At 43.6% G+C, this 26,126-nt stretch overlaps 1 protein-coding gene across 3 annotated transcripts in view; it reads left to right on the top strand.

Annotated features, from left to right (window-relative positions):
• sptbn5 (spectrin, beta, non-erythrocytic 5) overlaps positions 1-26,126 on the top strand; it is a 59,179-nt gene that overhangs the window by 4,749 nt on the left and 28,304 nt on the right. For 2 of the 3 annotated variants that reach the window (XM_031828717.1, XM_031828718.1), the window contains 23 exons: positions 2,596-2,763; positions 3,174-3,290; positions 5,014-5,171; positions 5,387-5,615; positions 8,449-8,862; positions 9,106-9,326; positions 9,835-9,973; positions 10,065-10,288; positions 14,316-14,469; positions 14,799-14,999; positions 15,446-15,652; positions 16,312-16,483; positions 16,624-16,760; positions 17,125-17,337; positions 17,640-17,792; positions 17,955-18,085; positions 18,305-18,559; positions 18,708-18,995; positions 24,205-24,451; positions 24,618-24,757; positions 24,896-24,995; positions 25,082-25,252; positions 25,672-25,836. In XM_031828717.1, coding sequence (XP_031684577.1) covers positions 2,596-2,763; positions 3,174-3,290; positions 5,014-5,171; positions 5,387-5,615; positions 8,449-8,862; positions 9,106-9,326; positions 9,835-9,973; positions 10,065-10,288; positions 14,316-14,469; positions 14,799-14,999; positions 15,446-15,652; positions 16,312-16,483; positions 16,624-16,760; positions 17,125-17,337; positions 17,640-17,792; positions 17,955-18,085; positions 18,305-18,559; positions 18,708-18,995; positions 24,205-24,451; positions 24,618-24,757; positions 24,896-24,995; positions 25,082-25,252; positions 25,672-25,836 — 4,404 coding nt within the window. Of the gene's footprint in view, positions 1-2,595; positions 2,764-3,173; positions 3,291-5,013; positions 5,172-5,386; positions 5,616-6,421; positions 6,948-8,448; positions 8,863-9,105; positions 9,327-9,834; positions 9,974-10,064; positions 10,289-14,315; positions 14,470-14,798; positions 15,000-15,445; positions 15,653-16,311; positions 16,484-16,623; positions 16,761-17,124; positions 17,338-17,639; positions 17,793-17,954; positions 18,086-18,304; positions 18,560-18,707; positions 18,996-24,204; positions 24,452-24,617; positions 24,758-24,895; positions 24,996-25,081; positions 25,253-25,671; positions 25,837-26,126 lie in introns of those variants that run through there. The other variant, XM_031828719.1, reaches the window with a different exon arrangement.

Below are 26,126 nucleotides of genomic sequence, written 5' to 3'. Positions count from 1 at the left end.
CATAATGACATAATACAGACAAGAACAGCTCAAGGACAAACTACATCCTTTTTTAAAAAGGCACACGTAGCTTACATATCAATGCATTCACAAACTATCTAATAGGTCAAATAAGGGAGAGGTGTTGTGCTGTGAGCTGTTGCTTTATCTGTTTTTTGAAACCAGGTTTGCTGTTTATTTGAGCAATATGAGATGGAATGAATTTCCATGCAATAAGGGCTCTATATAATACTGTACGTTTTCTTGAATTTGTTCTGGATTTGGGGACTGTGAAAATAACCCTGGTGACATGTCTGGTGGGGTAAGTGTGTGTGTGTGTCAGAGCTGTGTGTAAGTTAACTATGCAAACAATTTGGAATTTTCAACACATTGTTTCTTATATAAAAAAAGAGGAGTTGGCTATAAAGCACAAACAGATCTGGGATCAGGCTAAAGTGCTCTATGCTGTACTGTAAAAATCTACGAAGACCTGAGCCAGCAGGCGTGCCTACTGTAACAGTGATGTATAATAACCAGTGTAATTATGTAATGGATGAGCCCTGGCCTGGTACCCCTCCCAGCCTCCCACCACCGTGGAGCCAGAAAGACCAGGGCAGACCAGGCCTACATAGGCGCTCCCATGATTACCCCTCTAGGAGAGAGGCAGTCAGCAAACCTGAGTTCAAATACTATTTGAAACCGATCAAATTCTTTGAGCAATTGTTCTTGCCTGCCTGGAGTGGTGGGTTTTGCCGTTTTGGGACTAATGTATTGGTCCATTAAGCCAGGCAAGCTCAATCAAGCACAGAAAGTATTTGAAATGAATTAGAATAGTATTTGAACCCAGGTGTGGCTGTCAGGAGGTAAAGCAATCTGTTCTGAGACATGATTTCCCTGGCATCTGGATTAGGGAGTGGCTGTCACACTGGTCCAAGAGGATAGGTGCAGGAAAGGGCGGGAAGGAGAAAAGAGAGGTCGAGGGAGGGAGGGAGGGAGGGGTGCTTGTCTGAGTCACACTTTAATGGAGCACAGTGGCAGCAGGCATAACTAACAGGCCCCGATGTCAGAGCCTCATAGCCCTGGCTGCAGCTGGCTGACTGTGCCGGAGCCAATCTAACATTTCCTGCACCTCCTAACCCAATGTCTCAAATTTACACAGGTCACTGAAAATAGACACCACAGTATGTATGAGAAAGTGAATTGGATTTTTGCAGAAGTGAAGGTGATGACGAGTTGATCATAGTTTCCTTCCTGACTTGCACAATCTGTGAATAAAATGTTTCATCACATAAGCATATTTCTAAGGAAGAGATGAGCAGGTTTAGAGCTTTACTCTAACTAGCCGCGTTAGCTGGGTGATCAGGTGACGTCACAGAGGTGCAGTCTCATGACAGGTTTCGTAACACGGGTCAGTCATACAGGTGTTCTGTTAAACAGGAAGTGATTGTTTATCACCTATGTCAGTACATCTTCTATCATGTTACAAATCATGTTACAAATCTTCTATCATGCTATGCTTCCAACTGAAACTACTACTACAATAGCAGGAAATTGGCTAGCTGGACGAAGCATGATCATATATTCAACAGTCCAGTATAGCCATTCTGTGCTGTCAACAAAAACTAATAGTATGGAATTACTTGGCTGGAACATGTGACTGAATAGAAGAAACTATGCACACATATCATGTTTCCGAGTGCATGCAGAAAGCAAATAACAAAAAAGGAAGAACCTCCAGCACTCTGGGGATCATGGACGCTCCACATACAGTACCAGTCAAATGTTTTAACACACCTACTCATTCAAGGGGTTTTCTTCATTTGGACTATTTTCTACATTGTAGTGAAGACATCAAAACTATGAAATAACACATATGGAATCATGTAGTAGTCAGAAAAGTGTTAACGAATCAAGATTCTTCAAATAGCCACCCTTTACCTTGATGAGAGCATTGCACACGCCCGGCATTCTTTCAGCCATCTTCACCTGGAATGCTTTTCCAACAGCCTTGAACCAATATTTGGTTGCTAAATTATTCCATATGTGTTATTTCATAGTGTTGATGTCTTCACTGTTATTCTACAATGTAGAAAATAATAAGAAGTGGAAACTAGTAAAAATAGAAGTTAAAATAGAAAAACTCTTGAATGAGTAGGTGTCAGAGGAAGGCCCTAAGAATGTACGCTGCTGCTACTCTCTGTTATTATCTATGCATAGTCACTCTAAGAACTCTACCTATATGTACATATTACATCAACTAACCGGTGTCCCTGTACATTGACTCTGTACCGGTACCCCCCTGTATATACAGTAGTATCGCTATTGTTATTTTACTGCTGCTCTTGAATTACTTATTTTTTTAACGTATTTTTCTTAAAACTGCATTGTTGGTTAAGGGCTTGTAAATAAGCATTTCACCGTAAGGTCTACCTACACCTGTTGTATTCGGTGCATGTGACAAATAACATTTGATTTGTGTCCAAACTTTTGACTGGTACTGTACTTACAGCATACAACAATTTAATGGACATCACACCAATGTATTTTTTCAATAGACAGACCTTCATCAGAGTTTGACAACCCCCCCCCATTTACATGTTGTCTGTCCCTCTCCAGGAGAAGCTGTCCCTTAGTGATGTGTACACAGAGCTGAAGACAGGGGTCCCCCTTGTCCGTCTGTTAGAGTTAATCTCCAGGGAGAAGCTGCCCACTCCCAGCCGACGCACCCTACGGGTCCACTGCCTGGAGAACAACAGCATCGCTATCAACTTCCTCAAGACTAAGGTACATTCACAATACAGAGTTTAGTGAACTGAAGGATTTAGAAATCCCCCAAAATATCTTACCCCAGGACACTTCGCATGATAACTAATTCTGCAAGGGTCTTTGAGGTTCATTTTTAGGGAAACAGGCCTACGTTTTATGTGAAGTGTCATGGGGTAAGACGTTTTTTGGGGGTTTTACAGTTCTGTGGTTGTTTCTGAGTTGTTGGAGGTATTGTTTTGCCTCTGACAGTAGTTCACATGAACAAGTATGCTTACTTTTGTTTTGCAATATCAGAAACTAAAAAGGGATTATTCCATCTAGACTAGTCGATAGCCATATTTATTTGATGTTCTCATGTACCCCTTTTACGACTGTACGTTTTGGATTTCTTCTGAGTAGTTATCAACCAGTACCTGCTGACCTTTCAGATTCGTGTGGATCTGATTGGCCCTGAGAACGTTGTGGATGGAGATCGGACCCTGATCTTGGGCCTGCTGTGGATCATCATCCTACGCTTCCAGATCGGAGCCATCAATCTCGATGAGGTATTTCCCATGTCATTTTAAAGAGTAGAACAGGCTTGGAACCTCTGGCCAGAAAAGTTACATTTCTATAATACACTACATGACCAAAAGAATGTGGACACCTGCTCGTCAAACATCTCATTCCAAATCATAGGCATTAAAATGGAGTTGGTTCCCCCCTTTGCTGATATAACAGACTCTACTCTTCTGGGAAGGCTTTCCACTGATGTTGAAACATTGCTGCGGGGACTTGCTTCCATTCAGCCACGAGCATTAGTGAGGTCGGGCACTGATGTTTGGCGATTAGGCCTTGCTCGAAGTCGGCGTTCCAATTCATCCCAAAGGTGTTCCATGGAGTTGAGGTCAGGGCTTTGTGCAGGCCAGTCAAGTTCGGACTGCCAGATGGACTGCCGTCGGACTGCCAGATGGTGAAACGTGATTCATCACTCCAGAGAACGTGTTTCCAATGGCGGCAAGCTGTACACCACTCCAGCTGATGCATGACATTGCATGGTGATCTAAGGCTTGTGTGGGGCTGCTCGGCCATGGAAATCCATTTCATGAAGCTCTAGGCGAACAGTTATTATGCTGACGTTGCTTCCAGGCAGTTTGGAACTCGGTAGTGAGTGTTGCAACCGAGGACAGATTATTTTTACGCGCTATGTGCTTCAGCACTTTGCAGTCTCATTCTGTGGCCTTGTTTGGCCTACCACAATATCAGCACTTACGGTTGACTGAGGCAGCTTTAGCAGGGCAGACATTTGACGAGCTGACTTGTTGGAAAGAGGGCATCCTATCACGGCGCCACGTTGAAAGTCACTGAGCTCTTCAGTAAGGCCATTCTACTGCCAATATTTGTCTATGGAGATTGCATGGTTGTGTGCTAAATTGTATACACCTATCAGCAACGGGTGTGGCTGAAATATCCAAATCCACTATTTGAATGGGTGTCCACATACTTTTGTGTATTTCCTCTGTCCTGGGCGTGACCTGGAATACACCTCACTGAATGAATAGAGATTATACACTGAGTGTACAGAACATTAAGGACACCTGATCTTTCCATGACATAGACTGACCAGGGGAATTTAGGTGAATCCAGGTGAAAGCTATGATCCCTTATTGATGTCACTTGTTCAATCCACTTCAATCTGTGTAGATGAAGGGGGAGGGACAAGTTAAATAATTATTTTTAAGCCTTGAGACAATTGAGACATGGATTGTATATGTGCTGTTCAGAGGGTGAATGGACAAGACAAAAGATGTATGTTCCTTTTTGAACGGGGTATGGTAGTAGGTGCCAGTTGCAGTAGTTTGTTTCAAGAACTTCAATGCTGCTGGGTTTTTCGCGCTCAACAGTTTCCCGTGTGTATGAATGGTCTACCACCCAAAAGACATCTAACCAACTTGACACAACTGTGGGAAGCATTGTAGTCAACATCGGTCAGCATCCCTGTGGAACGCTTTCGACGACCTTATAGAGTCCATGCCCCAACGAATTGAGGCTGTTCAGATGGCAAAAGGGGGTGGGTTCAACTCAATATTAGGAAGGTGTCCTTAATGTTTTGTACACTCAGTGTATATTGTATTATATGTCATACTATATTTGAAATCTGAACTTCATGTGGCTCAAAGAAATGTGAAAATGTTAATTAAAATTACAAGATGTGATACAGTATATTGTTCTCATCAAGTAAGTGCCAGAAATGCAGACTGCATACTAAGTCTGGTCTACCGGTTTCAGGCAAGTGGTGGTGCCAGCAACGCCCGTCGTTCTGCCAGGGAAGCTCTTCTGATCTGGTGCCAGCGTAAGACAGCAGGATACTCCAACGTCAATGTGCAGGACTTCTCAGGAAGCTGGAGGAATGGGCTGGCATTCAACGCCCTCATTCATGCCCACCGGTACAGAGCAGCAAGGGGAAAATGGCAGGATAGTTTCTAAGATTCAGATTAAGCCTATTTTAATGGAGAATCTCCATTTAAAACGGATTTTTAATCATCCAGAAGTACATTTGCTTAATCTGGGTCTGAGAAACTCCCCTAGGAGTTTACAGATGTATAGTTTTTGTTTACTGTATCCATCATATTTTTTTTAATGGAAAAACATTTTGTCGCAGACCTGACTTGTTTGATTATAATCGTCTTCGTGAGGAGGACCCTAAGAGGAACCTGGGCCATGCCTTCTCTCTGGCCGAGAATGAGTTTGGCATCCTACAGCTGCTGGATGTGGAGGACATCGATGTTAAACACCCAGATGAGAAGTCCGTCATGACCTACGTCTCTCTCTACTACCACTACTTCTCTAAGATGAAGCAGGGACAGACCATCCAGAAGAGACTGGCCAAGGTCAGTAGAATCAGAATCCAAAAACTTTGTTACTAGGAATTTATCTTGGTGATGTACATACAGGCATCCACAGTCCTAATCCATCCTGTCTATGGTTATCTATAGTAAGATGTGTGAGGAAAGCTTATCCTTGTGTCATATCCACATCAGATCTAGTCAGGGATGGGCCCGTCTGGCCCGGTGGCTCAGTTGGGATGATGATAACAACATCCATTCTTTCTTCAATATTGACAAAACAATAGGCGAGGCCACACACACACACACACACACACACACACACACACACACACACACACACACACACACACACACACACACACACACACACACACACACACACACACACACACACACACACACACACACACACACACACACACACACACACACACACACACACACACACACACACACACACACACACACGTTAATATCCAGACCTAGGATTCAGGTGCCCTCTGTAGGCCATTAGTTGAACTGCACCTCTCCTAATCTTGAATGTACTGTAATTTCTAAATGACGGCAACGCCTCCTCTGACTGACCTGTGGATTAGGCCGGGGATTTCACTGTGGAGCAATGGGAGGACGGGTGGTGCTACTGCTAGAGCTAATCAGATCAGTACAAACACCGATCCTGTAATGCAGACCAATGACTGTCCGTTGTGGGGAGAAACAGACACTGAGACACACTGTAGCCGGAAGCTAGGGGCATAACCTGAGTTTAACCTACTACTCACTGACTGACAACTCCTGCAAGATTGGGCCCAGCCAGCAGGACTGACAATTTGGAAGGAAGGGCTTAATCTGACCCAGTCAGTGAGAGAGACTGTGCAGTTAGTGGCTCTGTAGTGGATCTGAGGTCGAGAGAGAGACAGGGAGCTCTATCGAAGGACAGTACGCTAGCGTCGTTTATGTTAGCACAGTGGCCAGAGTGACCTGAGCTGCTGCAGGACCGAGTGGAGTGCTGTTTGTTTTGAATGTACTGAGCCTGAGGACTGAGCCAAGCCGGGTGACACATCATCATCCTCTCATCATCACCACCATGCTAACACGTGGAAACAGACACAGCAACGTGTTTCTGCAGTGCTGAGGGGGAGAGCGAGAGCCTCTGTGGTGTGATCATAAAGGTGTATTACAGTACAGTAAAGGATGACTGGCAGGTTGCGTCGGGGATAAGGCGGCAGTGAGAACTAGACACTATGAGAATTTACAAAGAGCAGTGGAGCTGACAGGCATAACATGTCCTTCGGTGGCAGTTTGAGTAACCAATGGTTTAGATGGCAACACAGGAGGGAGTCCACCATTGGACCCCGAATGGAGAAACTGAGCAAGGTGTGTACTAGTGTAGTGTATGTGTAGGCCTAGTGTGTATGTACAAGTATAGTGGGTGAGGTGTGTACAGGTGTAGTGCGTGTGTATGTAGCCCACTTGTGTAGTGTGTATGTACTGGTGTAGTGAGCAAGGTGTGTAGCTATGCCTGGACTTAGTTTGGCTTAGAGATTTGGCCTTCTGCACTGTGGGTTTCCCACAAAGACAAAAATGTGGTTGAGAAAGCCCTCAGTGCTGAACTTCTGAATGTCAGTAAATGGCTATGTGACAATAAACTGTTACTTCACCCTGGAAAAACAGAGTCCATCTTGTTTGGGTCCAAAGTGAAACTGAGGAAATCGCCTGATTTTAAGGTGGTAGTAGGTGACGTAGTAGCCACAGCAAAAGACTCTGTTAAGTATCTTGGATCTGTGCTAGATAACCATCAGACAGGGGAGAGCATGGCACAAAACCTTATCTCCAAAGTGAACCATAAAATTAGGTTCCTGGCTAGAACCTCCAAATATCTGGATAAGAATGCAATGGGGGCATTGTCAGGGGCTCTTGTTCAATGCCACTTTGACTATGCGTGCTCTTCCTGGTACAATAGTGCCCACAAGATAATGCAAAATAAATTGCAGACATCTCAGAACAAATGAGGATTATTTTAAAACTTCCAGCAGTTAACCATCTTGACCATTCCCACTTTGAAAGTGGTATGGGGAAAGAAACTTTTTTTTATACTCAGCTGCCTTTCTTTGGAATAATCTTCTGAAAAATGTGAAATGTATTACCTCCATAGGTAGTTTCGAGTTCTCACAACAACAACAAAAATTAAATAGTAGCATGTCTCAAAAGTGTGTTGTATGTGGCTGAGAAGGAAAATGCCCGGGATAGCATATGGTCTGCCTTTTGGTGCCTGTTGCTTATCATGTTGTGATTGTCTTGAATATATTAGGGATTGATTGTTTTATATATTAATGGTGTGTGAGACAAGAGAGATGTACCTGCCCATAGTTGTTTATCATGAAAGGGAATTGTACTAATTATCTGATGTTATGAATCAAACAACAATTTGGTCTCATTGTCTGTTGCCACTACTATTGACACTTAACTTAGTTGCATTTCCCCTTCCCTCTTCAAAAGGACCACAATGGAAATAAGCTTTTAAGCTTATTGTGTTATCCTTGATGATTTTTCTTAAATTGCATGTGGAGGCGTCACCGGCGAGCGCCCTTGTGTATGATTTTTTTATTTTTTTGTTGTCAAATAAATTCAATCAATCTTAACCCTTTTAAAACTATTTTTGCACCTGCAGTGTATGTAGTAAACATTGTTTGACATCATTGAATAGAGAGTAAAGAATGACCACAAACTCTAAATTATGCAGAATGCGGTGCCCTCTAGCCTTCAGATTGAAGGAAATGACATGAACTTTATTTCAATATGTTGTCATTATCCATAGGAGGTTCATGTGTATCTTTCTGATTCGTTAGTTTAATAACGCCCTCCCTTCTTCTTCCAGATCGTGGGTCTCCTGAAGGAGCTAGATGATCAGAAGATCCTGTATGAGAGAATGGTGTCTGACCTCCTGCGGTGGATCAAGACCAAAGTGGTGGAGCTCAACGATCGCTCCTTTCCTAACTCCCTGAGGGACATGCAGCAGCTGGTGGCCTCCTTCAAGACCTACCGCACTGTGGAGAAACCCCCCAAGTACCAGGAGCGAGGGGCAATCGAGGAAAACTTCTTCAGCCTGCGCACCAAGCTCATAGCCAACAACCAGTGGGCCTATGTTCCCCCAGAAGGAAAGACCCTGGGGGACATCGAGAAGAACTGGGCCTTACTGGAGCGGGCGGAGCATGAGAGAGAGGACGCCCTCCAGAGGGCGCTGCTAAGGCTGGAGCAACTGGAGCAGCTGGCCCAGAAGTTTGGCAGGAAGGTAATGTTTTTTGTTTTGTAACTTATTGTTTTTTATTATTATGTGTTATTTGATTTATCATTGAGGACCACTTCGGAAAGAAGTGTTTTATTTAATAATAATGCTTGTATGTCTTGGTCTTTGGTTACACTTTCTATAAAGCACATGCATATAATGCTCTATAACATCCTTTATAATGCCTTTATAATACACTTATAATGGGTTATGACACTGACTAAAATTCTATTCCATCCATCCATTCAGGCAGGGCTGAGGGAGGGCTATCTGGAGGACACAGCCCAGCTGATCAGCAGACAGGACCTGAGGGGGTTAAACAGCCTGGAGGAGGCCCATGCTGCTGCCCGGAGACTGGAGGCCCTGGGGACAGACACCCTGGCTAGGGAGCCTCGCTTCAGAGCCATCAGCGACATGGCAGCTGTCATTGAGAAGGGGAACTATCACAGCAAGGCACAAGTCATCCGGAGGTAAGGCTTATAACCAAATTACCACGGTAAGGACCAAGTCACCTGGAGACTAGCAGTTGCCATTGGCGTTGGCTAATGGGGATCCTAATAAATCAAAGTCACCTGGAGGTAAGGCTTAGAACTAAATGACCACAGCAAGACTCAAGTCATCCAGAGTTAAGGGTCAGTTACCACAGCAAGACTCAAGTCATCCAGAGTTAAGGGTCAGTTACCACAGCAAGACTCAAGTCATCCAGAGTTAAGGGTCAGTTACCACAGCAAGACTCAAGTCATCCAGAGTTAAGGGTCAGTTACCACAGCAAGTTCCAAGTCATCCGGAGGTACAGTAAGATTCAGTGCTGTAAGTCAGAGAAGGTAAATACTTAGTAAATACCCCAACAATCAGTATGTTTGTTTCCAATTGGTCCAAATAATTCATCAAAAATGAAATAAAGCCTACATGATTGAATAGGAACTGTGAGCATGTAGGAAGCATATCTGCACTGGTGTTTACTGTCCGTCGTTTCAGAGAGGTGAGCATCACAAAGCGCTGGAAAGACATCCTGGTTCAGTTGCAGCAGAAGAGAGAGCAGCTGGGGGACATTGTGAACACACTGAGTGTCCTCAGGGACATTGAACTGGTTGCCCAGGAGCTCAGAGATCTACAGGTACACAACTGATGGACAGCAAACAACACAGTATAATGTATATCAGTATTACGCTTAATGCTTCATCCTTCAATTTTCATACTTAATGTAGGTTTTAGCAGGGTCCTCTGACATTGGGAAGCAGCTCCCGGAGGTAGAGGCCCTGCTTCAGAAACAGGACCTGCTGGAAACCCAGATCTCTGCTCATGGAGAGACTCTGAGTGCCATCAGTAACAGTGCCTTAAAGGGGACACACCGAGTTGCACAGCAGATCCAGACCAGGGTCAAATCACTCAATGCTCAGTACAACTCTCTGGTGGCCCTTAGTAAGAACAGGTGAGCACACACACACACACACACAACAACTTAGGCCCACATTTAATACATTGTAGATAACGGCAAACCCCTGGTTTATTTATACAACTATTTTAAGTATAAGTGTGGTTGTACCTTAGCAATGACAATATTTGTGTGACAAACGGCTTTCATGGTGTGTTTGTTTCAGAGTGGTTTACACAGTGTAAACACAATCTGCAATTGATTGAATTGGTTCTTAGTTGGAACTTACTGATAATTGAGACCTATTAGTAGTGTAGTGCTTTGTCAAATCTAGATCCACAGGAATGGTAACTGTTGATTGATGTGGGTCTAATGCCCGAGAAGCTGGTGTTTTGGAGGATATATTGGCATGGGTGTTCGTTGAGTGCCGGTGTTGTGCCGAAAATCTCCCCTCCTACCAGAATTCCCCCACCCCCTTCGCGTTCTTTATTGCTGCCACTTGCTTGCGAGTTGAGATTTCTGCTCTTCACTCCGTTGTCAATTTAGCCTACATTTCACTGATCTAAGTAGCAGAAAGCATTTTTGTCTGCAGTTTTCGGTTTGGCTATTTGTATCAAGTGTATGCGGCGGTTCTAGCTTGTATGGCGCCATGGGCGAACCCCCCCTTCAGCACCCGCGCCTGCCCCCGGCAAGATGATGAACTGGGCCGCTGCCCATGTCGCCCGTACCTAAATCCGCTATTGATTTTGTATTAGTCTATTAAATAAATCTCTTTGCCAACATTTGTCATCTCTCCCATGTCTTATTCAACTAGTATTTTTGATAGTGTAAGGATAATAATTCAGCCATAGTTGTTCTGAAATGTTTAATTGCTTTCCAACATTTTTATTTATCTTTTCAAATCAAATTCTATTAGTCACGTGCGCCAAATAAAACAGGTGTAGTAGACCTTACAGTGAAATGCTTACTTGAGAGCTCCTAACCAACAGTGCAGTTTTAAAAAATACGGATAAGAATAAGAGATAAAAGTATCAGGTAATTAAAGAGCAGCAGTAAAAAATAACATATACCAGGGGGGTGCTGGTACAGAGTCGATGTGCGGACGCCGGTTATTTGAGATTTTACTCCCTCCTCTATGTTTAATATAACACACATATATGAATGATTCATTTCGGTTGCCTATTCGGATGTGAAGGTTGTTCTATAGAAAGTATTTGACTGTTGCCACAACATTAAGGAAATTAGAAGGGGGTGAAAGGGGGGAGATTTTCGGCACAACACTGGCAAACCGTGCCAATATGTCCGCCAAACATTTGGTTTCTTTTTTTTATTTATTTATTTTTATTTCACCTTTATTTAACCAGGTAGGCTAGTTGAGAACAAGTTCTCATTTGCAACTGCGACCTGGCCAAGATAAAGCATAGCAGTGTGAGCAGACAACAAAGAGTTACACATGGAGTAAACAATTAACAAGTCAGTAACACAGTAGAAACCAAAGGGGGAGTCTATATACAATGTGTGCAAAAGGCATGAGGAGGTAGGCAAATAATTACAATTTTGCAGATTAACACTGGAGTGATGAATGATCAGATGGTCATGTACAGGTAGAGATATTGGTGTGCAAAAGAGCAGAAAAGTAAATAAATAAAAACAGTATGGGGATGAGGTAGGTGAAAAAGGGTGGGCTATTTACCAATAGACTATGTACAGCTGCAGCGATCGGTTAGCTGCTCAGATAGCTGATGTTTGAAGTTGGTGAGGGAGATAAAAGTCTCCAACTTCAGCGATTTTTGCAATTCGTTCCAGTCACAGGCAGCAGAGTACTGGAACGAAAGGCGGCCAAATGAGGTGTTGGCTTTAGGGATGATCAGTGAGATACACCTGCTGGAGCGCGTGCTACGGATGGGTGTTGCCATCGTGACCAGTGAGCTGAGATAAGGCGGAGCTTTACCTAGCATGGACTTGTAGATGACCTGGAGCCAGTGGGTCTGGCGACGAATATGTAGCGAGGGCCAGCCGACTAGAGCATACAAGTCGTAGTGGTGGGTGGTATAAGGTGCTTTAGTGACGAAACGGATGGCACTGTGATAGACTGCATCCAGTTTGCTGAGTAGAGTGTTGGAAGCCATTTTGTAGATGACATCGCCGAAGTCGAGGATCGGTAGGATAGTCAGTTTTACTAGGGTAAGCTTGGCGGCGTGAGTGAAGGAGGCTTTGTTTCGAGGGCATTATCATTTTTATACAACGGGTTACCAACATATTCAAATAATGATTTACATATTTTAATCAAAAACGTTATTTTGATAAATTTTTCATATTATTTCATCCTTCCACAAGATAGTCCCTAAACAAATCTAGGGATGCAAACCAAGCCGGCTATTCGCTCTATTGGTTCGGTTGCCAGAGACGCGACTCGGTCTTTCAGTCTTTTTATTCTGTATCTATGGACGCGACCTAGTCGTTTGATCTAAATGTTCCATTGATAAAATTAACTTTCCTATCCCCTGCTTGCTAGCTAGCCAACCACAGAATAACAACACTAGCTGCATTTGTGTAAGCTGTTTTGTAGTGACATTTATTTGGATACATGCATAACAATGAGCCAAAGAGGCACTCTTGTTAGAACACTGTTGTCAAATGAGCTAGCCAACAACACAGCTAACGCAATAACTTCAACCTGAAGCTGGAAAGACTGTAAACTAGCTACACTTCGTTTTGTTACCTTTTTTCAATTGATATTTCTTTGAATTTATCCATAAAAATGATGCCAGTTGATTCATGATTTCGACTGGCTGAGAAACGCTGCCTGCTTCTCTCTCGTCCCTACTCCGACCCCTACAGGTTCATTACCATGGGACAGTTGGAGATCGAACTTGAATATTGAAACAATGTTGCAAATGTGGGAGAGATAGATAGCAAGGTTTATACAAGTCTCCGCTATTGAAAACGAAATGTTAGTCTAAAATAAATGTGAGATAGTGGAGATCAAGTTGATAACTTCCCTGCCTGGGCTGATGAGACAGAGGATTGAGCAGTCAGGTGGAACAGAGTAAATAGGCATTTTAACTTCATAGATTTAGCCAGTGGTAATTTGTGGAATAGGCTGGAATGCGCTTCTAACCAATCAGCATTCAGCATTAGACCCACCCGTTGTATAATTAAGCAATAAAGCCCGAGGGGGTGTGGTATATGGCATATATACAACGGTTTAAGCGCAGCTCTATCGTGCATAAATGTATTTTGTCCCCCCACACCAAACTCGATCTCGACACGCAGGTTAAAATATCAAAACAAACTCTGAACCAATTATATTAATTTGTGGACAGGTTGAAAAGCATTAAACATTTATGGCAATTTAGCTAGCTAGTTTGCACTTGCTAGCTAATTTGTCCTATTTAGCTTGCTTGTTGTTGCTAGCTAATTTGTCCTGGGATATAAACATTGAGTTGTTATTTTACCTGAAATGCACAAGGTCCTCTACTCCACCAATTAAACCACAAATAAAACGGTCAACCGAATCGTTTTTAGTCAACTCTCCTTCCAGGCTTTTTCTTCTCTTGATTGTATTGCGATTGGCAACTTTCATAAATTAGGTGCATTAGTGCCACTGGCCTCGTTCGTCTTTCAGTCACCCACGTGGTATAACCAATGAAGAGATGGCACGTGGGTACCTGCTTCTATAAACCAATGATGAGATGGGAGAGGCAGGACTTGCAGTGTGATCTGTGTCAGAAATAGAACTGACTTCTATTTTAGCCCTTGGCAACGCACTTGTTGGCGTGCACAGGCAGTGTGGGTGCAATAATAGAATAATATAGATTTCTAAATTTATTTTGCAACGCTCGCGCACATGACACGAGCGGTGTAGTCAGCCTGTTAGCTGTGTATTGGCCATACACCACAAACCCCCAAGGTGCCTTATTGGTATTATAAACTGGTTACCAACATAATTAGAGCATTACAAATAAATGTTTGGTCTTACCTGTGGTATACGGTCTGATATACCACGGCTATCAGCCAATCAGCATTTAAGGCTCAAACCACCCAATTTATTATGTTGGTTATTGTCTTAATGAATCAACAGGAGGAAAATGCTAGAGGGCCAGCTGAAGCTGTTTGAGTTTTTCCACGACTGTGAGGAGGTGGAGGCGTGGATCTATGAGAGGTGGCTTCCCCTTCAGTCTGCCAGTCTGGGCAGAGATCTCAGCCAGATCCAGCTGGCAATTCAGAAACACAAGGTCAGACCTTGGTTGCATCACAAATGACACCCTATTCCCTATAGTGCACTACTTTTGACCAGGTCCCTCGTCCAAGTAGCATACTATATAGGGAACAGGGTGCTATTTGGGTCAGGCCTTCTTCAGTCACACAAACAGTGATTATTCAACTTCAAGTTTAATTAAGCTTACATGGCAGTCAATATAAACTTAAACCCATGGCATGATAAATACTTTGGCATAAGCCTATCTAAATATATTGGCATTTAAACAAATGAAAATATGTAATGTCATAATGTGAACCAAACCCTCACTTTTATGTGTTTGTTGACCCATCGCTGTTTTGGCAGGTTCTTGAAGCCGAGGTGCAGTCTCATGAGTCTCTGTGCTCAGGGGTCGTGAGTAGAGGTCAGGAGATGTGCAGAGGGAAACACCCCAGTGAGGAGGACATCCAGAAGTCGGTCCGGACGCTGAAGAAACAGTGGGAGCACCTGAAGGATGATGTGGTCAATCGCAAAAACAGACTGCATGCAGCCATCGTTATCAAACAGGTTACAACTATTAAAACAATGCAAAAATAAAAGTCTGAGAAATAGATGGTTTGACAGAGGAATTACATATACATATATGTAAGCTTATGTACGTAATAGGCTGGAGAAAGCTACCATAGCTAGTTCATTGACATTCTCTATTTATTTTATAGACCGTGATAGTTTGAATGTAGAGGGGAGACAGATACAGAGGGAGACAGAGAGGAAGGACTGAGACGGGATTTGTACCCACGTCACTAGGGGTATATATTACTCTGTTTCGGAGTCTGGGGGGCTAACCACTACGCCAGACTCTGGCATGTAATATTCTCCTTTCCAAAGAATTAGATAGAACACTAGATTGGACATTAGCAACCTGGCAACAACTACAGGACAGCCATCTTGGTCAGGGAAAGTTTTGTTTAAATTGTATTATATTATTTATTATCTGTTATTTTCCTCTTCAGTACTTTGCTGATGTGACCGAGGCCAACTCGTGGCTGAGCGACAGGAAGCCCCTCCTGATCAGCGAGGATTATGGGAAGGATGAGTCCTCCACCAGCGCCCTGCTGCAGCGCCACCTACGGCTGGAAAAGGAGATGGGAGCGTACGTCGTGGAGGTGAAACGCTTGGGAGAACAGGCCAAGGGAGCCTCCCAGCTGGCCCCGCTCACAGTAAGTTCCCCATCAATCACAGTGCCTTCAGAAAGTATTCACACCGCTTTTTCCTAATTGTGTTGTGTTACAGCCTGAATTTAAAATGGATGAAATAAAGCTTTTCTTTCACTGGCATACACACAATACCCCATAATGTCAAAGTGGAATTATGTTTTGACATTTTTACAAATTCATTAGAAAGGAAAAGCTGAAATGTGAGTCAATAAATATTCAACCCCTGTGTTATGGCAAGACTAATTAATTCAGGACTTAAAATGTGCTTAACAAGTCACATAATAAGTTGCATAGTCTCTGTACCCCACACATACAATACTGTATCTGTAAGGTCCCTTTTTATTAAAAAATAATCATACAAGTTTTACTAATTTTAGAATTTTTCTTCCACTTTGACATTAGAGTATTTTGTGAAGATCATTGACAAAAACAATTCAATTAAATCCATTTTAATCCCACTTTGTAACAACAAAATGTGGAAAAGGTAAAGGGATATGAATACTTTCTGAAGACACTGTAACTAAACCGCAGCTTTTTAATGTCATTGTGTCATGAATACATCCTCAAACACATTGGTTTCAATAATAAAGAAATAGCTTATTATTCAAATCCACCTCCATTGACTTCCAAGAGTTGCTGAGGACTTTCGTATTTTTTTGCAGGCTGAGGCCCAGCAGAACAAGATGCCACAGTACAGTGATTCCTCTGGTGACGAGGAGGGATTGACCACACCTGGGAGAGTGACCTCCCTCAGAGGAGCAAAGATCATTCAGACATCTACCCAGACCCATACACAGGAGGCTAATGCCAAGATCAGGTTTAAATACACAAGAGGTACAGATTCTCAACTTCAATAGAATATGGATTATTTATAGAAACAAATTGTAGAAAATAAATTGGGAAATGTTTTTCATGTTACTTTTCCACCAATAGACTTAGTCCAGTTTCTAAGGTAAATAGTCTCTGTTTTCCAGGTGTGACGGTGTGGGACCGTGGGGAAATTGTGACTATCCTCAACAGAGACAATGAGGATACGTTTCTAGTGAGGGACAGCAAAGGCAACGAACAGCTGGTGCCAAAGACGTACCTCACAGAGCTCCCATCATCTACAGTAAGCCCCACTATTAGCTGTCTCTGTGGCCTAGTGAAGAGCTTTATGGCACTTTACCCATTTGAATCATCGCAAGTACAATTGTGTGCCTACATTAACTCATTAACCGGCCCGCATAATCCCAGGTTGAGATCAACGATCTACACCCCTCAAATTCAAATCTGGACTTCAAAACCAGTTCCACTGTTTTCCCCCCTGTATTATTCCCCTCTAGTCAGGGACTGATTTAGACCTGGGACACCAGGTGTGTGAAATTAATTATCAGTTAGAACATAACACCAGCAGTACTCCGGACCTTGTAGGGTAAGATTTGAATACCCCTGGTCTACACAGTTTAAACTTCATAATTTTCTATTTTAAATAGAACACTCCCTCTACACCACCTCCATCCACCAATGGGGTTACTGAAAGCCCCACTAAGAGGGTGAACCGGGCGCGTCGCAGACGTTCCATGCGCCGGGGGACCGCTGAGATCCAGTCCTCTTCGATTCCTGATCCACATTACCAGAGAGAAACCATAGAGAGCGCCCAGAGCAGTCTAGACCGGGACTTCAACAGCCTGCACAACCTGGCTAATGTGAGAAATAAGACCTGGTATTTCAGATTCTCCTCTACATTTTTGGGGTGAAAAATGGTTTCCCATTGCATCACATAAGCAGTACAGCAATACAAATCATTACACTACATCTAAGTTATCTACGTTATAACGCTACGTTTTGTTTTATGCTTTGACATCTTTGTGAAGACATCTTTGATGATGTAGTGGCAGCGCCCAGTACGGAGAATAGGACCTAGAGTGATCATCCTGTTGCACACATGTAAGTTTTCACATACTGGCAACCAAATTGTGTATTTGTGTCTGATTTCTCCACCATACAGTCCAGGAGGAAAACTCTGGAGGAGACGGTTCGGTTGCACCGCTTCTACAACACCTGTGAGGAGTTTGAGTCCTGGATGGAGGACAAGGAGAACATCCTTAACACCTTCAGTCCTAACTCTGACAACGTGGGTGTGGTGCAGGCCAAATATGAGGTAATAAACCAGCCTCATCACTGAGATTATTGCGGACTTCATAACACATTCATAACACACACAACAAAATAATTAGCAGTATATCAGCGTTTGTCTCTAGTGCTATTATTTACTTGATATAATAGTTGGAACTCACCTTCTCATGAACTCCCCATGTTCCAGAACTTTCTGACCGAGCTGGCAAGTGGGAAGGGCCAGCTCGATGACATCACCAGACTGGGGGAGGAGCTAGTGAAGAGCAGACACAGTAAATACAGAGAGATACAGGCCAAGCAAGCACAAGTCACACGCAGGTAGGTGGACTTGCAGAAAACTATTTTGTAATAGTACTACTGAAATCTACTAAGAATAACATGATCAACACAGTTTTTCAGATTAGATAGTTCTTGATTGTCTGTTGTTCACAGAAATGTTTATTGCGTACAGAAAATGCACTGCGTTTTACTGAGACGCACACACAATGTTTAATAATTGAAGAGAGCTGTCCATGTTGTTATTGTTGTTGTTGCTAGGTGGGAGCGCATGCAGAAGCTGAAGGATGAGAAGGGCCATGAGCTGCTGAGCACGGCGGATGTGCAATCGTTCCTCCAGAGCTGTGAGGAGGCCCGTGCCCAGCTCATGGAGCAGTTCACCCAGCTGGACACTGTGGACGGTGTGGGTACTACCTCCACAGCCCTGGACACTGAGGAGAGGGCCCAGGCTCAAGCACAAAGAGACATACAGGCCTTGGAGAGGAAGATATCATACCTCAAGAGTGTGGCTAAAATGTAAGGCACAATTGTAAACCTCTATATGTGTCAGACAACCACCACTAGTCCAAGACTTTATATTGTTACTGTTGATGGTTTTGAGTGTAATGCCAGTTAGTTATTCATCCATCCATTCATTCACGTTCTACATATGTGTGTGAACCAGGAAGCAGGACTGCAGCCCAGCAGAGGCCGCAGCCATCATGGAGGAGGTGCGGGGCCTGGAGGCTCTGCTGGAGCAGGTGAAGGGCCAGGCATCAGAGAGACAGAGGCTTCTGGAGGAGGCCAAGCGGCTGCAGCTGTTTCAGCAGGAGACCAGGGACCTGCTGCTGTGGGCCGGGGCCGCCCAGGAACGCCTACTGGAGGACGACACAGCCTCGGACGTGACCTCCGCTCAGACCCTCCTGAATGACAACCAGGATCTGAGGATAGAGATCGACGCGCAAAGGGAGAGGTGAAACAGAATTTTGGGTTCTTTCCTTTCTGGATAATGTACTTATGTTTATAATAATATGCTATGTGCTGCATGCTGGGACATGGAGGTATCTGATGATGTATTCAGTGCAACTATTTCTCAGGTAAGCAGTGTTTCTAAGGTAATTTAGTAGGAGAAGGATCGTTTGTGATGGGACAATAGGAAAGCATACACAGTGTTTTTTTCTACTTTCCTTTATTTAGGACAGACATATTCATGAGTCATGACGCTGGGAAAACATACAGTGCCTTGAAAAAGTATTCAGCCGGCCACAAGTTCTTCAAGTAGTCCCCCAGCCACAAAACCCCATAAGGAAAATGGTAAACAATAAAATAATGCAAATAAAAAACAGGCATGTCATCATTTTATAAGTATTCATCCCACTGGCTCAGTACTTGGTTGAACCACCTCTGGCAGTTATTAAGTCTCTTTGAGTTTCCCTCCCCCCATCCGAAGTTGGGTTGTCATCCCAGTGACCGGCAGACCACCCCTGCCCCCCCGGATTCCAGGGCCCCTGAGAGACCCATCTTTTGAAAATAGCACACAGAACAGAAGCAGATCAACCGCCAAAAGCATTTCCAACGCCCTCACCTCGATTTGTATTATATATAGTTATCAAAACACACAGAACCAGTCAAAAGTTTGGACGCCTACTCATTCAAGTTTAAAAAAAAAATAATAATAATAATAATAATATGTAACTCTTTTCTACATTGTAGAATAATAGGGAATACATCAAAACTATGAAATAACACATTTGGAATCATGTAGTAACCAAAAACGTGTTAGACAAATCCGTGTTAAGCCACCCTTTGCCTTGATGACAGCTTTGCACACTCTTGGAATTCTCTCAACCAGCTTCACCTGGAATGCTTTCCCAACAGTCTTGAAGGAGTTCCCACATATGCTGAGTACTTGTTGGCTGCTTTTCCTTCACTCTGTGGTCCAACTCATACCAAACCATCTCAATTGGGTTGAGGTCGGGTGATTGTGGAGTCCAGGTCATCTGATGCAGCACTCCATCACTCTCCTTCTTGGTCAAATAGCCCTTACACAGCCTGGAGGTGTGTTGGATCATTGTCCTGTTGAAAAATAAATGATAGTCCCACTAAGTGCAAACCAGATGGGATGGCGTATATCGCTGCAGAATGCTGTGGTAGCCATGCTGGTTAAGTGTGCCATGAATTCTAAATAAATCACTGACAGTGTCACCAGCAAAGCACACCCACACCATCACACCTCCTCCTCCATGCTTCATGGTGAGAACAAAGACACACCGGTTGGAACCCAAAATCTCAAATTTGGACTCATCAGACCAAAGGACAGATTTCCACCGGTCTAATCCACCATAATTGAGAATTTCAATAAGCATTTTTCTACGGCTGGCCATGCTTTCCACCTGGCTACTCCTACCCCGGACAACAGCACTGCACCCCAACAGCAACTCGCCCAAGCCTTCCCCATTTCTCCTTCTCCCAAATCCATTCAGCTGATGTTCTGAAAGAGCTGCAAAATCTGGACCCCTACAAATCAGCCGGGCTAGACAATCTGGACCCTTTCTTTCTAAAATTATCTGCCGAAATTGTTGCCACCCCTATTACTAGCCTGTTCAACCTCTCTTTCGTGTCGTCTGAGATTCCCAAAGATTGGAAAGCAGCTGCGGTCATCCCCCTCTTCAAAGGGGGGGACACTCTTGACCCAAACTGCTACAGACCTATATCTATCCTACCGTGCCTTTCTAAGGTCTTCGAAAGCCAAGTCAACAAACAGATTACCGACCATTTCGAATCTCACCATACCTTCTCTGCTATGCAATCCGGTTTCAGAGCTGGTCATGGGTGCACCTCAACCACGCTCAAGGTCCTAAACGATATCTTAACCGCCATCGATAAGAAACATTACTGTGCAGCCGTATTCATTGATCTGGCCAAGGCTTTCGACTCTGTCAATCACCATATCCTCATCGGCAGACTCGACAGCCTTGGTTTCTCAAATGATTGCCTCGCCTGGTTCACCAACTACTTCTCTGATAGAGTTCAGTGTGTCAAATCGGAGGGTCTGCTGTCCGGACCTCTGGAAGTCTCTATGGGGGTGCCACAGGGTTCAATTCTTGGACCGACTCTCTTCTCTGTATACATCAATGAGGTCGCTCTTGCTGCTGGTGAGTCCCTGATCCACCTCTACGCAGACGACACCATTCTGTATACTTCCGGCCCTTCTTTGGACACTGTGTTAACAACCCTCCAGGCAAGCTTCAATGCCATACAACTCTCCTTCCGTGGCCTCCAATTGCTCTTAAATACAAGTAAAACTAAATGCATGCTCTTCAACCGATCGCTACCTGCACCTACCCGCCTGTCCAACATCACTACTCTGGACGGCTCTGACTTAGAATACGTGGACAACTACAAATACTTAGGTGTCTGGTTAGACTGTAAACTCTCCTTCCAGACCCATATCAAACATCTCCAATCCAAAGTTAAATCTAGAATTGGCTTCCTATTTCGCAACAAAGCATCCTTCACCCATGCTGCCAAACATACCCTTGTAAAACTGACCATCCTACCAATCCTCGACTTTGCCGATGTCATTTACAAAATAGCCTCCAATACCCTACTCAACAAATTGGATGCAGTCTATCACAGTGCAATCCGTTTTATCACCAAAGCCCCATATACTACCCACCATTGCGACCTGTACGCTCTCGTTGGCTGGCCCTCGCTTCATACTCGTCGCCAAACCCACTGGCTCCATGTCATCTACAAGACCCTGCTAGGTAAAGTCCCCCCTTATCTCAGCTCGCTGGTCACCATAGCATCTCCCACCTGTAGCACACGCTCCAGCAGGTATATCTCTCTAGTCACCCCCAAAACCAATTCTTTCTTTCTTTGGCCGCCTCTCCTTCCAGTTCTCTGCTGCCAATGACTGGAACGAACTACAAAAATCTCTGAAACTGGAAACACTTATCTCCCTCACTAGCTTTAAGCACCAACTGTCAGAGCAGCTCACAGATTACTGCACCTGTACATAGCCCACCTATAATTTAGCCCAAACAACTACCTCTTTCCCAACTGTATTTAATTTTTATTTATTTATTTATTTTGCTCCTTTGCACCCCATTATTTTTTATTTCTACTTTGCACATTCTTCCATTGCAAAACTACCATTCCAGTATTTTACTTGCTATATTGTATTTACTTTGCCATCATGGCCTTTTTTGCCTTTACCTCCCTTCTCACCTCATTTGCTCACATTGTATATAGACTTGTTTATACTGCATTATTGACTGTATGTTTGTTTTTACTCCATGTGTAACTCTGTGTCGTTTTATCTGTCGAACTGCTTTGCTTTATCTTGGCCAGGTCGCAATTGTAAATGAGAACTTGTTCTCAACTTGCCTACCTGGTTAAATAAAGGTAAAATAAATAAAATAAAAATAATGTACATTGCTCATGTTACTTGGCCCAAGCAAGTCTCTTCTTATTATTGGTGTCCATCTGAGGTGCAGTTAACTCTAATGAACTTATCCTCTGCAGCAGAGGTAACTCTGGGTCTTGCTTTCCTGTAGTGATCCTCATGAGAGCCAGTTTCATCATAGTGCTCAATGGTTTTTCAAATCAAATTGTATTTGTAACATGCACCGAATACAACAATGAAATGCTTACTTACAAGCCTTTATACAACAATGCTTTAAGTTAGAGCCAGTTTGCACTCTTCTGTGAAGGGAGTAGTACACAGCGCTGTACGAGATCTTCAGTTTCTTGGCAATTTCTCGCATGGAATAGCCTTCATTTCTCAGAACAAGAATAGACTGACAAGTTTCAGAAGAAAGTTCTTTGTTTCCAATGTCAAGTCCTAGCTGATGGAGTTCAGGTACAACCCCTTCCCCTGAAACACACACGTGCTCTTTCCCCGTTGTGACCATTTTCCCAAGTATCTCTGAGCAGTCAGACCTTTGATCATTCCATGCCACCAGGGCCACAATACTTTTCCCACTCTCTGATTATCTGAGTGTGACCCCCTTCCTATGGGTTACTGCAGGCAGTGTTGCCAGCACTGCCACTACCTGGGTGGGAGCACCCCACCGGAATCCCCACCGGCTTGGTACAAGGTCATCAAGGTTCTCATTAGCAGCTTTGAGAAAATCCTTGTATGTTATGCTCACTCATCAGGGGGCTTTGCCAGGCAGGCTCAGAATCTTGAAGGGGCGGTGCTGCTTTAGTAGGTCTCTGATCACATTTATCTTTCTGTTTTGGCTGCCTATCGGCTACTTGCAGTAGGCCCATAAAACAGATTAGGACTTCTCCTTAGTGTGAGGGTCGCTCAGATCGGTGTCTAGGGTATAGGGTTGGAGACTGTTCCATCATGATAGGACAATAAATAAATCAACTATATTTAGAATTTATTTCAAAAATGTACATCCCATATCTGCACAAAATTGAAAGCTCTCTCTTATAACCCCTGCTTTCAGACACACACAAGTCTCTTAACTTTGCACACAGTGATGGAGCACTGTGTTTTGGATCATTGTCATGTTGAATGACCAACTTCTTCTGCAGTTTGATTGTTGTGGTAGAGGGGCGCAGGTTTTTATCTAGTATGTCTCTGTATTGTGTGCCGTTCATCCTCCCATCACTCCTGACAATATTGCCAGTCCCTGCTGCTGAAAAGCATCAATAACATGACGCTTCCACCACCATACTTTACGGTGGGGATGGTGTTACCTGGCTGGTGTGCAGTGTTTGACTTGTGCCACACATACCGCTTAGCGTTCGTGAAAGTCTCTACCATACTTTGGGACCATACAGAGAGAGCCGTATTTATCCTCACAGATTCATTTAAAGCAGGTGATCCACTAATTTCTTACACAGGTGGAGTCCATCTACAAATTGTGTGACTTGTTGTGTTAATATATTACACCTGAGCAAATTTAGACTTGCAATTACAAAGGGTAGGAAAACCAATTTACTCTGATCATTTCTGTTTTTCATTTTTAGTACATTGTTGAAAGCTTTTGGAATTTTAATTTTTATTTGACATGGTGCCCTAGGCTTTGTGGATCAATCTGAGAAAACGAAACATGGTAAAAGTGTTGGGGGGTGAATACGTTTTTTAAGGCACTGTATGTGTGACACATTTTTTTGTTGTAAATGTCACTGTAATGTACTTGTGTTCGTCTAACTAAAAGGGTGAAAGACATGGAGAAACTTGGAAAGTCTCTTGAGGAACAATCGAGGGGAAACCGAGGTGTGAAGGACGTCCAGCAGACGCTGGGAAAGCTGAGCCAGGAGTGGACCAAGCTGGACAAACTCTGGGGCAGTAGGAACAGGAGGCTGGAACAGGGGGTGGAGCTACAGAAGCTGAATCAGGAGGCTGATCGTATCGAGGCAGCCCTGTCTGGGCATGAGGCCAGGCTGAAGGTCAAAGACCTGGGGGTAAGATGAAATATACTGTACACTGTTATACAATTAATGGGAATATAATAATAAGCCTTATGGGTATGTGGCGATGGATGTGTCTTTGTGTATGTATGTGTGTTTGTTCAGGTAAGACCACTTCTGTTCTCATCCAGTGTGTTTGTCTCTCCCTCTCTGTGCTCAGGACTCTGTAGACAATGTCCACAGTCTGTTGGGCAGACAGGAGGAACTGGAGGGCCGACTGAATTCTCTGGACCAACAGATCAGCCTCTTCCAAGACAAGAGCAAGGAACTCGTCAACAAACGACACTTTGCTGCCAAACAGTAAGGCTTATTATGTTGATGACCAGTTTGGAGACATTTCCCCGAAATGTATAGGAAATGTGTAGCAGTGAACAATGTATTGTTCAAATTATTTTTAAAAACATTGAAATAATCCAATCTTTTTTAATGACTTTTTAGAATACAGGAGAGGTCACAGAATATTCAAGACCGCAATAAGAAGCTTGGAGAGAGCTGCAAACGAAGACGGACCCTCCTGCTTGATTCACATAAGTATCAGGTACACTTGATATAGAAACCCACATTCTGTGTACCTTTTACAATGGCAGTTAAGCGCTTGAACATTTCTCATGTGTTTGTCATCAGGAGTTCCAGAGAGATGCTGAAGAAATGCTCATGTGGATGGAGGAGAAGTCCAAGATAGCTGAAGACGAGTCGTACCGGGACCCTACCAATATCCTCCGCAAGCTGAAGAGACATGAAGCAGCTGAGAAAGAGATGCAAGCTAACCAAGTGTGGCTAGACAGACTCACACAGGTATCGCAGGGCTTTCGCCATTCTAACTTTTCTATACCCAATGGCTCATAATGACACCTTCTCTCATCTCTACAACAACAAAAAAGCACTTATGGAGAAGGAAAAAAAGTCTGTTCACTGTTTGTTGCTCCCACTTCTTAATAATGCTATTGGTGATACAGATGCCAAGTTTCAACCAACATGATAGAAAACTTGACAAACGTTCAGTAAAACTGGACCACTAAACCAGTTGGGGAAGGAGATGCTTGTGGATGAGCACTACCAGAGCCAAAGCTTTAGGATGAAGGCCTCCTACTGTACTGTACTGTTAAATATTGTACAGTAAGCCTAGTCGCTTTCCATTCGTTTGGGGAGCAGATGCTACTGTTACTGTACTGCTATATTGTACTGTAAGTTAACCTGTTGTCTGGTTCCATCAGTTGGGAGAGGAGATGCTGTCGGAGGAGCACTACGAGAGCCAGAACATCAGGAGGAAGTCGACCCAGGTTAACAGTCGCTGGGTCAGGCTCCAGGGGAAGATGACTGAGAGAGGAGACAAGCTGAGACAGGCTGGGCAGCAGGAGCAGCTCATGGAGCTACTGCAGGTAACACACTAACAACCTCTACACTACCTACCTGGATCTAGTTTGGCTATCGATTTGTGGGTAAGAATGCTGTAGATAAATGTGGGTAGCACGCTTCATTTTACGGTACTGTTTCCACTGGTATAAAATAACTAGGTCAATCATAGGTTATTATTAGGATGTTATTACTATTTTACAAAGTCATTTTTCAGTATATACCTAGTTATTTCTTTACCATAAATTGAAATGTGTTGATGATGCTTATGATGCCGATCATAATTTGGTCTCGTCCACCAGCCAGCTCTCTCTCT

This window comes from Oncorhynchus kisutch, linkage group LG7 (assembly GCF_002021735.2).
Source record: "Oncorhynchus kisutch isolate 150728-3 linkage group LG7, Okis_V2, whole genome shotgun sequence".
NCBI lineage: Eukaryota > Metazoa > Chordata > Actinopteri > Salmoniformes > Salmonidae > Oncorhynchus > Oncorhynchus kisutch.
The sequence above is the reverse complement of the archived record's forward strand: the minus strand, read 5'-3'. Positions and strand labels throughout refer to the sequence as shown.